Raw genomic sequence first — 15,604 nt, 5'->3', positions numbered from 1 at the left:
CTCTTATTGTGTATGAACCTTTACATCTGTGAGTAGAGTGTATTCTTTCTAAAGAAACTCGTGATCTCTCTATAATAAATTTACTCAGATTTTTTTTCAGAGAATATATTTTATTTATGAAACTACAAATTTGAATCTATATATAAGTATTATTAGTTGCTCATAACAATGCAATCAATGTATGTGCAACATGAATATAATATTGATGATAAATTACAGAAATATAAGTGGAATAGTTTAAAAGTTCTTTTATATATTGTGCAAATTTAATCAATATTCATTGCAACTTTCATTTTCTTCAGATATACAGTGAATCTACTTTAAAATACTCTCATATATTAATTGAAAAATATATATAAATATATGAAATTTACAATATTACATTGAATAAATTTTTAAGTAGAAAGCATTCATTGTCTTATTTTCATAGTTTTTAACCTGAATTTTTTAAATTTGCTAACATCAATTATTGCTGCCTATCTACATTGCATGAAAATACAAACTCTTAAAATCTATTAAAATTTTTCACTGACCATTGTTTTCATATTTGAACAAAATTTTAATTTTTAGTACAAGTGTATCTTTATAGAATAAGTTAGAATGATGCTCAATTCGATACTTGCTTGAAAATTTTGTCAAATTTCATAAATTGAAATTAAATTATTAAAGCTTTGTTTTCATTTTCCTAAATGGGTATATTAATATTATGCATAGTAAACTAAAAAGGTTGATATTGTTTTAAAAAATTATTAAAACTGAGATGATCACTCCTCATAGTACAGATCTTCCAAACTTACAAATGTGGGTGAAAATCTAAAATTGAAACAATTTGGTCTTGATTTTTTTTATAGATAAAAAAAAATACTGAAAGTGATAAACAAATGTAACTTAATTTTTATTAATCGTCGAATATTTCGATGATTATTGATGGAGTCAATTTAAGTTGGTCACATGTAAAATGTAGCTGTCTGATCATCTAATTGTATATTGCCTTAGGTTGTGTTGTAACACAATACTACAAACAGTAAAATATGCCATTCAATTTAAAAATTAATTTTGCAATTTATTGACTTAATGTGTATTGCATGAGAATAAATCAATTCTATTCAATACTTTATCATTTATCTCTCTTATTCAGAAATATATGGTACTTAATTCATTGATTCGTTATTGAGAAAATGTGAACAGTTGCTATTTGTCAAATATTGCATATAGTAATGCAAGGATGGACTTTTTTCCCCTAACACGTTATGTGAACTCCTTTATTAAACACAACATTTATGTGCTTTATATTAGTCATTTTTTTTAGTTTTTAATGTCTTAATTCATAATATAAAGTGTATTCATTTTTGCATGTACTTTTACCATTACAATCTTGCAAAGATTGCCTCCAGATTTCTTACAAATCATTTTATAATCAAGATTATACTTTTTAAAGACCAACACAAATTTTAAGAAATTATTAGTAACTGTCACAACACTTTTGAAATCCTTTATTTGTAAGTTCCTAAAAAAATATTCTTGAAAGTTTAATTTAATTCAATCAATTTCTCAAGTTTAATTCTTGAAAGAAAGACAGTTTAATTGTACCTGTTTTTAGTAAAAAAGTGCTGAAAATGTGAAATATGTATTTCTGCATATTAGACTTTCTATATACTGATTCCCTCCCCTCCTTAAGTTCAGTGCAAAATCCAAATCCGACAACCATTTAAACTGTATGAATATCTTTAGGTTTAATGGTAATTTATTAAATTAGGTAAATCATCATAAAAATTATGTTCATATATTAATGAAAGTTGTTGATACTACAATATTAAATATGAATCCCAAATTTATTTTGTACCTCTTAGAAATTTTATCCCTTTGTTAAACTTTTCTCATCTTATACAATTTTGTAAATTTCTCTATCTGTCCCTATTAAATTTTAAAAATACATTTCTTCGTATTTAATACACGATGTTTGTTTTTATATGGGGAAGAAAACCCCATTTGTTATGATATGCATTGTCTAGTACCACTTGTGAATTATTCATAGTAATCTATAATTTATTAAATAATTTTTTTCTGCGATCCTATTTAAAAATCTAATTAAATCTATGAAAATTGAGTGTATTTCTCACTATTGAAAGGCTGGAAGTAAATTTTAATCGTTGTGAGGATGTACAATATCTGCCTACCTATATTTTGTGAAACTATATCTATGCAATTTTATCCAGATTGAATGGTCTATAACTTTTGAAAAAAATTTTTATAATAAAGAATGAAAGCTGGTTTGTGCTTTAGATCAAAATGTGATAACAAAAAAAAAATCTTATTTGTTATTAAGAAACTACTAATGAGAAAATATGTTATACAGTTGGCAATAAAGAAGTATAGAAATGTAAAAGATACAATATATACCACAGCACCTAGAATTGCAATTCCCATTTAATAGCAGAAAAAACAATTCTTCGGTATTCTTGGATTTTTTATTAGTTGGTCTGTGAAGGTTATACCTGTAAAATAATAGATGTGTGATGACCTATTAAATTTCCTGACTGCCTGAAGGTAGCATCATAATTGCCTGAAACAGGCATTGTTTGCAACCACACATGCATTCCATGACATATCATTTTAAAATTTTACGTATAATTGCTTACCATTATACGCTTTTTAATGTATTCCAATGTACTCAAATGACGGATTAGAGTATGTCCTGCAGATTTGAATCTACTAAATACATCTGAGAAGCATGAAGTAATCAATGTATGAAACATTTATGATTATATCAAATATTTTGAAGTGCTAAATCGCATTTGTTACGATACTAGAAGTTTTCCAAATATTGATACACTCTTTCATTGATTTATTGAGTACGCAGCTAAGCTCTCAGACAGCACTTTTAGTAAATCTATAAACATTTCAACGGTGCCAATGTCACTGAATCATACATCTGCTTGTTCAATCTTTCTTTTTTCCGTAACTTTCCGTTTCTTTCTTTTTTCCGAAATATGAAAATAACGTTTCATATTTCGGTCACTTAAAATGGATTGCAGTTCTGCGATCTATGGTAAATATTTTCTTTGTTGGTATTATTTGTCCTTTTAAGTTATATGATCTTTTTTGCTGTTGATGTTTCTGCAGCAATTCAGAAGAATATGTATATTGTTCGTGTTAGTGCTGACTTTTTAAACTTGTATAAAAGTGATATAGTTCTCATTAATTAAAGTGGGAACTTGTGTTCACGTCCAAAGATTTTGTAACTTTTGACTCGCTTTTTGTTTTGGCATTTGGCGATTTTCTCCATTTGTGGCTTGCATCAATTCCTGAATATCCTCCCATGGATTCTCGCCTTGTTAGCTTTGATTCATGTGGCTCAAATATTCGCTTGTTCTTAACTTTTGGAAGATTGTCGAACGAATCATTCGATTCTTGAGAATCTGATTTCTGCTTGCGACTCTTTCCGTTCTCAGAGTCTTGCGAATCAGATTTTGATTGCTTTACCTTTTTATCATCAGATCCTTGGGAGTCCGACTTTTGCTTCAATTTGTGTGAATTTATATCGGAATCCGTTGAATCCTGCTTTTTTACTGAATGCTCTGAATCTTGAGACTCCTGTGATTCAGTCTTTTTCTTGTCAAACTTGGATCTTCCTGAATCGCTGGCTTTCGCGCTTTCTTGATCAGATTTTTTGGCTTGGTGAGATGGTGGAGTATCTTCTAGAAGAGTAACCCCGTAATTGGGCGGTGAATCTTGCAGTAAGGAAAGTCTTGACAAAGTATCGTGAGTTCTAGGTGGTGAATCTTGCAGAAAAGACAATTTCGAATGTGAATCTCCCAGCTTAGGAGAGTCTGAAGATTCTTCTGACACCTGTCGAGACTTGTTGATTTCCACTATTTTCACTTCTGGCAAGGAAGACAGCTCATCTCCCGATGTACTGCGTTTCAACTGATCGTCGCTTTTATCTGTGGTTTCTTTCATTGAATCGGTATCCGAAACATTGTCGTCTAAAAGACCGAGTAGCTTTTTTATTCTTTCTTTGATAGTCAACTTTTCATCAACAAAAAGATAGCTACTTCCCACTGAGAGTGTCTCCTCTTCATCATCGGCCTTTTTCTTTTTTCGACGTTTCATTTTCTCCCTGTTGGTATAGAGCTCGTTGACCTTTTCAATAGCTGAAGGAATAATGACACCCGTTAGTAATCAGAGAGTGACATATATTTTATATAGAAGGGTAGAATAAAGAAAAACTCAATTAATTTCAAATTTCTGAGGCATCGCTTTCCTGTAAGATAGTATACAGTACACTCCCGATTATCCGCGGAATTGGGTGGCGCGGCCGCCGCGGATAACAAAAATCGCGGATAATCCGAAAAAAGCTAAAAACGGGTACAGCAAAAGAGAAAACAGTCATTCCAACTTCGAAAAATCGTTTTATGTACAATAAAACGTAAAATAAACAGCAGGATGTTTAACTAACGCTTAATATTTTAGTATATCACTCAAAACGAACCTAAACTGCATTTTGTTAATGAAAACAGAAAAGTGCTTTGTACTTACGAGAGGCGTCAAGGATACACAGAAAAATTAATACATATGTACTGTTTTAATACTGTAATGTATTAGGTAATTACAAAAGCATAACTGTAAAACTACATCTTTTTGAAAAAATCAGTCATTTGTGTTTGTTTTTTGCTTTGGAAGCATTTTCTCTTTGCTTGGAAGCAAAACAAAAAACAAAAAAACTTAGTGCAGCAGGCGCGGATAACCCGCTCGCGGATAATCGGGAGTCTACTGTATATAGTTTTTCTTTATCTATGTGGTGTCAGACTGAAATCCTGATTGGGGAGCTGTTCCTGCTCATTGAACGGACTCGACCGGAATTAATGAGTTGGATGCATCAGAACTTTTGAAATTAATTAAGTTTTTCTTTATACTTAATAGTATAAGGAAGTTTTTCTTTATAGTTAATAGTTGAAACTAATAAAGTTATTCTTTGTAGTCGATATAAAACGACGAGTGACGAAGAGCAGTTGGCTCTTAGAAGGAACTTAATATTAAAAACGATGACGAATTGTATTTTTATTTTTTTAACCTTTTTCCTTTATTTTTATTTTTATTTAATATCCTAACTCTAAATTTGTGAACTCTTTTATATCAATTAATTATCCAAAATTCAATAATCATGATTAGCATTGCCACCGCTCATTTCCCCACATATATGATGTACTGTTATTCGATTTAGATTGGTCATGATGTTTTTATAACTTTATTATTCTTTCCATTTAAATGTTCACCAATATATTTCTTCTAGGATTTTGTTTGTTTCCTTGACCATATTGGGGCAGCACCTCTTCTAAGAACGGACGATGAATCCAATAAACCACTGACTGATGATGAGATCTTTTTTAACTTAAGAGCAGGCAGTTTTCTAAACGACTATGGATTTCATTATCGAATAATATTCGTTTATCATAAAAAATTACACAAAAGATTTAAGATTTTTAAAAAGCAAAAGAGCAATTGAGGATTTATTGCTGTTGCACATCATTTTGATGCACAGTACTTTCTTTTCTTGGAAATAAGTTTTTCTGTCATCTACATAACTGGGGTTCTCCACAGCAAATTTTTTTTTTGTTCTATTATAGTAATTACGAGTAAATTGAATATTATGAAATTATCTACCTTTGCCTCTTTAAAATGAGTATCGGAAAAAATATGGGGCAGAATTAATAAAAGGAAATAATTCGGTAATTAAATTGTAAAGCAAGTAGAGGAGAATTTCATTACCGTTTATAGAAAAATTACAGATATTTTAAGTACAGGGTGTCCCACAAGGTATGCAACGTCTAATATTTACAGATTCGGATAGAATACGTCAAGACGAGTATTTTGATGTATAAAATGTAGGGCCCCGAATATAGCGTCATAGTCTAATTACACGAAGAATGTTAATTACGAATGCGACAGTTTGTATTCCAGATTACAATGTAAACGACAATTGCACAACTTAGAAGCTTTTCTAGATGACTATACAAATTTATGGCAGCCAGTGAGAGGAAAAGTGCGTCTGCAAGAGAATATGCAAATTTCCACCATGGCATATAAGGCTAGAAAACAGGTTTGACGAGAATGAGTCTCGCGTTATTTGCTAAGAAATTATTGTGTACTGTACGTAATCGTTGTGGTTCTGAAATGAGCAAATATTCGATTGAGTATCGTGTTTTCATGGTACTGATTTATCATGAATTGCAATCACCAGCGACTGTGGTGAAAAAATTCAGCAATCACCACAACATAAACGGCACGACGATCAGAAAAACGTTGAAAGATTTAAAGAGACCAGCACTGTGTTGGACAGTGTACTAGGGATGGAGAAAAAAGAGATGCGTGCAAGAACGGGTGCTAATGTTCAGAAAGTGAAAGAAGTGCCGGAAACAAGTTCATCAACTTCGGTACAAATGAAACGACAATTGCACGGTGCATCCGATAATGAGGAGGGATGCGTCTCTGTTCCCTTACAAAATTCAAATAAATCAACCATTGACCGATTTGGATGGTTTAAGGAGATTTGATTTTGCCAACACGATGATTAATAAGGTTGAATTTGGTGAAATTGATTTTAATCAGATCTGGTTCAATTACGAGGAGCCTTGTACCCACTTAGCCTCACAGTTTGGTGTGCGTTATTTGTTGAAGGCAACATTTGGCCAATTTTTTTAAATCGAAAATGTCACCGATGATGTTTATTTTGACGTGTTGAATAAAAGTGTTACCCCATTCTTGCATGGCATACAGAAGATAAGCGATTATTGGTTTATGCAAGATGGTGCTAGATCTTACCGCACTCAGCGACACTTCGATTTTTTAGCAGAGCATTTTCACGTTAGACATCTGGTTAGATTCCATTACGAAACCAGGCAATGGTATAGAGTGGCCACCTTACTCCCCGGATCTTAAACCGTGCGACTTCTTTTAATGGGCACTTCTGAAAGATACAGTGTGTCTCATTCAGACTCAACATTGGACGACTTGAGAGCAGCAATCGAAATTGTTGCCAAGAAAATCGGAACAGATGTTTTGCAGAAAACAATTGCGCACTTCATTTCTAGACTTCCCCATATCATTTGTTAAATGGCCGACATTTCGAAAATCTGTTGTAATGAAAGTTCTCAATAACCATTGATTTTCACTTGGTTTTTTCTCATTTCTTGAAGTTTTCATAACACAAGCTTCACACCTTAATTAGACTATGATGTTTTATTCGAGGATCCCACGTGTTCACATCAAAATGCTCATTTTGACGTGTTCTATTCGAATCTGCACATATTAGTCGCTGCATACCGTGTGGGGCACCCTGTACTATAAATATTTCTTGATTTTTTTCCCTTGCAGCCAAAATTTATGTTATTAAAAATGAATTATTACCTGTTCGAAGGCTTGTATCTTCTATTTGAACTCTGTCCAATAGGAATCGGAATCTGCGTGTGATTTCTTTTCTTTTGAAATCCGCCTCAATTTCTTGTTTCGTTCGTGGCACTCTGCATTTCATGAAGCAGCAGAGCAGAACGACTAAAAAAATTAAAAATATATTCTTGCAAAAGATTGGTTGGTATTATATTATTATGTCTTCATGCAATCATTAATGTAGAGATAGAATGTTACATTTTAATTTTAGAAATTATCTTGAAATATTTTGTTTATTGGAACAAAATCAGCATATTTTTATGTAGGCCACTGTCTTAGTTTAACCTTCCATTGGGCGCAACTAATCTATGAGATGAAGTCACATTAATTGAGTACTCATATATAAAATATTCATACTAAATATACTCAAATATAAATGAAAAGTTCTGTTTAATATGTTTTTTTAACATACATTCAAAAATTGCATTAATTGAGTACATTAATATCTTAGATGAATTGCGCCCGATCGTGTTAGGATTTGCATTGCGCCCGACGGAAGGTTAAAAAAGAATCAGCATTAAAATGTTCATTTAAAATACCAATTAATTATAAGAACAATTAATTATAAATTCAATTAAGTTATATTTAATACTGATAAGTTAAACTTTTTAAAATTGAAATTTGCGATTTATTAATCGGGGCTTCTCACTTTAATTCTTCATAACTCATTTTATCTATATTTCGTGGATGTAGATCTGAAATGAAATGAGTTATCTATACATTTATTAATTTATAATTACAATTCTGTCTCTTTATCTCATGTAGTCCTATCCAATTTAATATTGTCAGCGAAATTTACTGAAAATAATTATTCTGAATCATATACAAATGAAAAAAATTCACATATATGAAAAGCAATTACAAGATTACCACAATACTCTCTACAAGTCAGCCACAATACTCTCTACTCGAATATCTTGCACATTGATATAATATGGTAATTGATATAATATGATATAATACATCCATGAGCTGATAGAAGAGCATAGCTATAACTACTGAAGAACGTATGGTGCTGCGTTCTGTGTCACAGCCAAAAGCTGCGAAGGAGCTTTGAGAAGGAGAGAAAGAAATATTTGACTCAACAGAGTTGCACCTTCCAATGAATTAAGGAAGATGATGAAAAGTATGAAATTATTGTATCGTAAGTTGAGAAGCATCATTCTAATAAGTCAGTATCTATGCTGAGGCAAATTCATTTAATGATAATGCTGTGCTTATTTTCACCAAATTTTGAAGCATATCCAAAGACAAATGTCTTAAAAAACTTTCTGGTAAGAAAAATATCCATTATAAGTGAAAAATTGTATCATTAATACATTTGTTAGAGATTTTTTTTTTTCGGAATGAAATTTATTGTTCTATTTTACATGGATTGCTATAAGAAAAAAATATTTTGTTTAACAAATGTTTCACTTTACGAAAAGATTCAAGAAAGAATTATGTTAGTTTAGTGAGGTTCCACTGTATCTGCATTTTTGAGCTATCGTATTCGCATGATCCTGAACGGTCGAACTTCGAATAGACGGATTTTGTTCAGAACTTGACAAAAGTCTGATATCGTCTGATCTAAATATCTGATTTCTTAACAAATTTGTTGGAAATGCCACATACTAAATTTCACATTTGTTGTTCATTGCGTTTTAAGTTACTATGTTCACGGATCAACAATATAATCCCAGCATGCGTTTCTTGAACTCGGGGAGTTCTGATATCGTGGAGCCACATAAAGATTTTGATGTCGAATTGTTCGTGATTGCAATACTTCTTCTTTAATAAGTGATTGCAATACTTCTTCTTTAATAAGTGATTGCAATACTTCTTTACTAAGTGATTGCAATACTTCTTCTTTAATAAGTGATTGCAATACTTCTTTAATAAGTGATTGCAATTCTTCTTCTTTAATAAGTGATTGCAATACTTCCTTTAAATAAAGCATTATATTTAAAATACAAGAATACGAGGAAAAATTGATAGATTCTATAAGAGTGAAAGGCATAACTTTAAGCTATATATGAGGTACTGGAATGTAGTTGTGAACACTTTATTATAACTAAAAATTGAAAACCAAGAAAAGTAAACTTTTTTTTAACTAAGCATGAGTTACTAAAAAAAAGGGTTTAAAATATATACAATATGTGATATACAAGATTAATTAAACTCTGTTTTATTTATGGATAAACAAAACGAAAAAAAGTTATGTTAACTAAAGTATATTTTTCAACAGAAATGAAATACATATCACAATAACAAAGGGTAACACAAATTCTTAAAACATTGAATTTTAAAAAATAGAGTGTTTAAAGTTAAATATCATATCTGAATATCGTATGATGGATGTATAGAGTATCATTTGGTTATCTAATATTTTTTAAATTCTTGAAAAAATATTTTGAACATATTTTTATCTTACAAAGTCTTCATGTACGAAATATACACAGAGAAAGTACTGTAATTTTAAAAAGAATAAAAGATTGAGCTCGAAATTGTAATACATTTTTATGACGTCATGAAAAAAATACAATCAATCTTTGTCTCCAGACTTTCATGTATTTTTATACTCTATTTTGTACTAGAGTAATGTTTGTATAATTTAATTCCAATTTCTAAGATTAGTTTAAGATTTCTAAGATAGATTTAGATTAACTTTTTATATGGCCTAACCTGTTATGTATTGCTTGAGAAACTCGAAGCTATTTTCCTCTCATTTTCTTTTTTTTTTAACATATATATATATATATATATATATATATATATATATATATATATATATATATATATATATATATATATATATATATATATATATATATATATGTGGAGGAAGATGAGCAAATAATCCGAGTCTTCCAAAACCCTTCACCCTTATTGCTCGAAGCTCTATTTAAATGCCATATAGTCAAAGAACAATTAGTATTGCTACCTCATGCGATGTCGATAACTTAAAAACAATTCAATAATTGATCTAAATAAAGCTGAATCAATTGAAAAAAAATAATTAGTTGATCTGTACATTTATTTTTGTGTAGAATGCGATAATTTAAAAAAATGCACCAATTGGATGAATAAAATGGGGATAAAAAATCAGAATAGCAAGCGTGAATCAAACTGTTTGTCCAATTAATGAAAGGCAATAGGTCTAAAATGTATTTTGTCATCTTTATGCTACAAAACTAAACACAAATTATTCCATATTGTGTGTGTGTATGAGAAATACATATTATTCTTTTTCAAGAGTGAAATATTCTTTTCAACTAGTAAGAAATTTCTGTGCATTTTTTTGGAGTTTTCTCTTTCTTGTATAAAAATAAATAGAAAGTTTTATTCAGTTTTGAGATTATGCATTTAAAAGATGCCACTTACACTAAAAAGTACCGTTTTCTTTTTAAATCAAATCTTATATTTGCATAACTATATTTTCTTTTCTAAATAACATATAAATAAAAGAAAATATAAGTTTTTTTAATACTGTGAATTAATAATTGATTTAAATATAATAAATTATTTGTTTATGGGTATTGAAAACAGATAGATTCTTACCGACTGTTATGAGGCCTGCCAGAGCCAAGAACATAAGCTGCCACACTCTGAATCCCATAATAACCTCCGCCTCCATCCAGTCATCTTTGGGGATCAGAGCTAAGGTGGCTGCAGAGTCGCATCCATCTCCGGCTTCTTGCTGAAATGAAAAAAATAATTTAGTATATGTTACCGCTAAAGAGCAGAAATCAGTTAATTTGTAGATTAGCTAGCTAATCAGCACATTAAACTTAAGTGATCTGTTAAAGATCAGAAAATTGTTTCATTTCTCAAGTTGCCTAGGTAATCTGCGAATTACCTATATAATCTGAAAATTACCTACTAGACACTCATTAAAGTAAAAATAAGATCTTTGCTGGAATAATAGCAACGTTTCTGCAGGTTTACATTGTATGTTGCTCATTTACTTTTTGATATCTAAAGAATCAACTTAATACAATCGAATAATCAACGCATTAGTTGATAGGCTCAATCATCAATCAAAAAACTTCAATACAAAAAAAATCAAAGGGTTTAAAATATTGCGGTTTTGTCATTAAAAACACTATTGTATTTTGTGTCTTTTCTAAAGAAGCTTGCGAAGAAGCTTTTCTTTATTTCACTCACCAATTCGGTGCTTGCTTGAATACTTGGAGCTAAAATTTCTGCTGTTAAAAAAATCACAATGGAAATTCACGAGATAACAGGCAGTAACGAATTTAAAAACAGAATCAACTATGCTACGCACTGTCTGCCGAAGCAAATTACAAGAAATCAAAGCAACCAAAGAAACCAAACTAAAAGTGGAGGGAGAAGGGGAAGGAGTAGGGAAAGGAACAGAAGGCGTGGCTTTACATAATGTTGTCAATAAATATTTCTGCTCCTTTATTTTTATTTAATTAGTTTTCTCCATGCTATTAAATTTTAGTCCTCGCGCTTTTAAACAATTTCAAAATAAGAAAGGAAAATAAGCGTAGAAGCTTTATTTTTCAAAGCTGGTAACGTAAATCATGTTAAAAAATTGAGGTTAGGGGTTAAAAATCACTTTTCAGTCTCTAGTTTCTAATTCACTAGAATTTAAAAGACAACTAGCATGATGTAAAATGCATTCAAAATGCTGTAGAGAGTGTTTTGCTGGGTTTATAGCTACTAATTTGGATATGCAGTTAATTCTTTTGATATACATACTCATTTAAAAAATGAGATTTTCAAAACTTTGATTGCATTTTATGATCAAAAATTAATCGAAATGTTAAATCTTTTTGCATTAACTTCATAGCATATTATTGTAGGAAATTTAGTTTAGTTTAGTTATATTAACGTCCCGTTTTTAAAGCAACACTAGGACTATTTTGGAACGGACCTCGTAATTTTGAACCACGGTCAGATGACGGGGAGGACACCTGAGCTGGCACCCCTCCCCTCTCCACACCACACCAGCAGGATTATTGTACGAAAACGATTTTTACACCACTTTAAAATTCAAAACCATAAATTATTTGGTGATGTCAAATTTATTTCTGTACTATATGTTTCTTCCCAATTTTAATAAATTTTTAATAATATCTTGAATTTATTTTTTAACAATGCTTTTCATAATTTTAGTCTACAGACATGCATTGCGATGATATTAAATGATTTTTTTTTATGTATGCATGTTATCTTTACTGTATAATCTCTATATCTGATTATATCTTTACTCATAATACCTTTACTCATAATCTGATTATACCTTTACTCATAATTAAGTGTTTTTACGATATACCGTTTGCATAGAGCCCCAAACTTGCCAAATATATACTTTGGAGGATGGAAATACGCACATAGGAGTGATTTTTTAAATTGTCATTAAATTCAACAAAAAGTTGGAGTTTTTCTACGATAACTTACAAAAGCATTACAATAAAAAAATTAATATTTATATCATTTTAAAATTCAAGAAATTATCTCTCCTGTGATTGCCATTATTCCAGTTGATTTTTTCCCCTATTTTTAACAAATTTTCAAAATTTCTATTTCACATAAAATAAAAATTAAATTTTAACTATGCGAACATATTACACGTGTCTGAGAAAAATTAACTGCTGCCATCATGTTGACAAAATATCAAATTAAAAGATTAAGTTATTTGTCATTACAAATTAAAGCTAGAAAAATTATAATTTTCAGCATATGTTATATCAAATGAAATAAATATGAAACATGTTATAGAAACATGTACTTGTACAAACTAGAAAAATAAATATGACATAAAAAAAATGGAAACTTAAAAAGATTTTGCAGAAGATTTATTAAGACAAGTTATGTAAAATATTTAACTGAAAATTTTAGCAGCCACTAATCTTGGAAAACCAACTTATAGTCATAGGTGACTAGTTAAGAACAAATTTTTAAAAATAAAATAAAGGCAGATAAATGCCTAAAATATATTCATTCTACAATGTATCAGATTAGAAATTCGAAATCTCTTGTAGATTCTTTTTTCTAACTAATCGCTCTTCTGATGCCAATGATATGGAGGGTTGTTGGGAAGCGCCTAGACTCTGTGGCCTTTAATCTTCCGCTCGACTGAAATGATGAATGAGTAACAAACAACTTATGTAGAGCAAGAATATTGAGGATAATTAACAATTTAGGGTTTTATAAAAAGCTTCAGATAGGTTTAAATGTAGTTAAAACTTGGGAAGTAACTTAACGGGAATTGGAATCGCTCTTCTGATAGATCGATATTTCATATAGAATTCTGAGATATTGATTGCGCCAACGTAACTTTTTCCGATTTATGGTGATTTTTAAGAACTTTTTTTTTTCGAAAATTTAAACAAAAACTGTGGTAAGATGCTGTAGTTTCTAATCATGATTATTAAAATAATTTTATCTTATTATATAAATTATAAACAAAATCAGGTACAGATATGCATAATTTTTAAAAAAACAAATCTTGAATTTTTATAAAAGTAACGTTCCAAATACCGTTATTTTTATAATATTAGCATTACTTTTACTTTTATAATATCATTTCATTTTTGACCATTGGAAATGAAATGCGTGTGTGTGTGATCATATTTTAGCATATTTCTGGTCGAGACGAGATTTTTGAAATTTTAAACTTCGATTTATTTCACTACGAGAGGCATTTTATGTACAAGAAGCGATGATAAAACTGACGTCCGTTTATATCGCGATACAAGTACTAAAGAGAATGAAATTTTTTTCCCTCAGAGATTCTAATAGGGATTTCCTTTACGCGTGTCAACTTAGGAAAGGGAATCTCAGGTACCTTGCCAGCTCAGGTGTCGCCCTCGTCATCTGACCGCGGCTCAAAATTACGAGGTCCGTCCCAAAATAGCCCTAGTGTTGCTTTAAATGGGACGTTAATATAACTAAACTAAACTACCTTTGAAGAATGTTATAAGAATTGGGGAATTTTTTGCAATTCACTCGGAGCGTGAGAAAATGCTGAGACATGCAGTTTTAAAGAGCTAGTGTAGAATTAACTAATTACACACACACACACACACATATATATATATATATATATATATATATATATATATATATATATATATATATATATATATATATATATATATATATATATATATTCGCATTTAATAATGGTAAAATGTTCACAGTTCTTGAAATTAATACAAATGTGCCATCTTAAGATGCTATTTCTATTATATTACACAAAATAATAGAAACTACTTTTTCATGATGAAACTTCATTGTAAAAAGCTTATCAGTGAGTATTTTCTAAGCTTTTAACTAATCATTTATTTCGAATAGAAGTAAATAAAAAATAATTTATAACAACAAATAAAATATTATTTTATTAAGACTGGTAACTAATTTTTAAAGCATTTTTATCACAAATTTAAACTGCAAGATAAATGAAAAATTAAATAATATTTTTCCTATAACCTAACGATCAATGACAACTTTTTTTCTCCCCATTTTAACACCCTATTCAATAAGACTAGCAGATTTTCCTCGTTCCTCACCCATAAAATTTCATTAACCTAAGTGCTTCGAGGATTTCAAGAAAACGAAACAGACAGCATGAAGCTCATTCGTACCAAATTGGAGACCTTGAAAGTGGGCACACATCTGGCAGAGCCCTCTTCCTCGAGAAGAAAAATGGAACGAGTTAGTGAGTTTCTGGAAAAGCCGAGATCCTTTATTGAAGACCACACCCTTTCAGTTCCCCCACTGCTGACAGATCGCGATGCATAATTAATCCTTATCTCTTCCCGTCTGACGAAAATTTCTTATTTTCCTACCAAAAGTTTCGTTCAATGGATAGAGAAAATACTTGAACCTGCGTTGCTCTATACTGGCAATATCATCGTAAGGGCATTGAACCACACAGCGAGACGCTGATTAAGAGACTCGGTAGTAAATATTATAATAAACATTAAATGGGAATAAATATCCTCAGAATGTTAGCACAAACGGCCGAAAGCAACGAGATTTTCTGAGATTCGATCCGGAAATATATATTCCAGATTGCTAGCTAAAAGAAATGGAGGGTGCTTAATGCAAAATAAAAAGAAAAAGGAAAATGGGAGACATTGAAATAATAAATTATCAATTACCTGCAAACAATCAATAAAAATACGAACTAAATATCTCATCT

At 30.3% G+C, this 15,604-nt stretch overlaps 1 protein-coding gene across 1 annotated transcript in view; it reads right to left on the bottom strand.

Annotated features, from left to right (window-relative positions):
* Window positions 1-948: 948 nt before the first annotated feature.
* The window catches only part of LOC129966117 (dentin sialophosphoprotein-like), a 31,521-nt gene continuing 16,865 nt past the window's right edge, over window positions 949-15,604 (bottom strand). The window contains exons 2-4 of the mRNA XM_056080497.1: window positions 10,987-11,125; window positions 7,408-7,551; window positions 949-4,154 (exon numbers count right to left, since the gene is read on the bottom strand). Of these exons, the coding sequence (XP_055936472.1) occupies window positions 3,199-4,154; window positions 7,408-7,551; window positions 10,987-11,125 (1,239 nt within the window). The 3' untranslated portion in view covers window positions 949-3,198. The remainder of the gene's footprint in view (window positions 4,155-7,407; window positions 7,552-10,986; window positions 11,126-15,604) is intronic.

This window comes from Argiope bruennichi, chromosome 4 (genome assembly GCF_947563725.1).
Source record: "Argiope bruennichi chromosome 4, qqArgBrue1.1, whole genome shotgun sequence".
In the NCBI taxonomy this organism is placed as follows: domain Eukaryota; kingdom Metazoa; phylum Arthropoda; class Arachnida; order Araneae; family Araneidae; genus Argiope; species Argiope bruennichi.
Note: the sequence above shows the minus strand (reverse complement) of the source record. Positions and strands in the feature narration are given on the sequence as shown.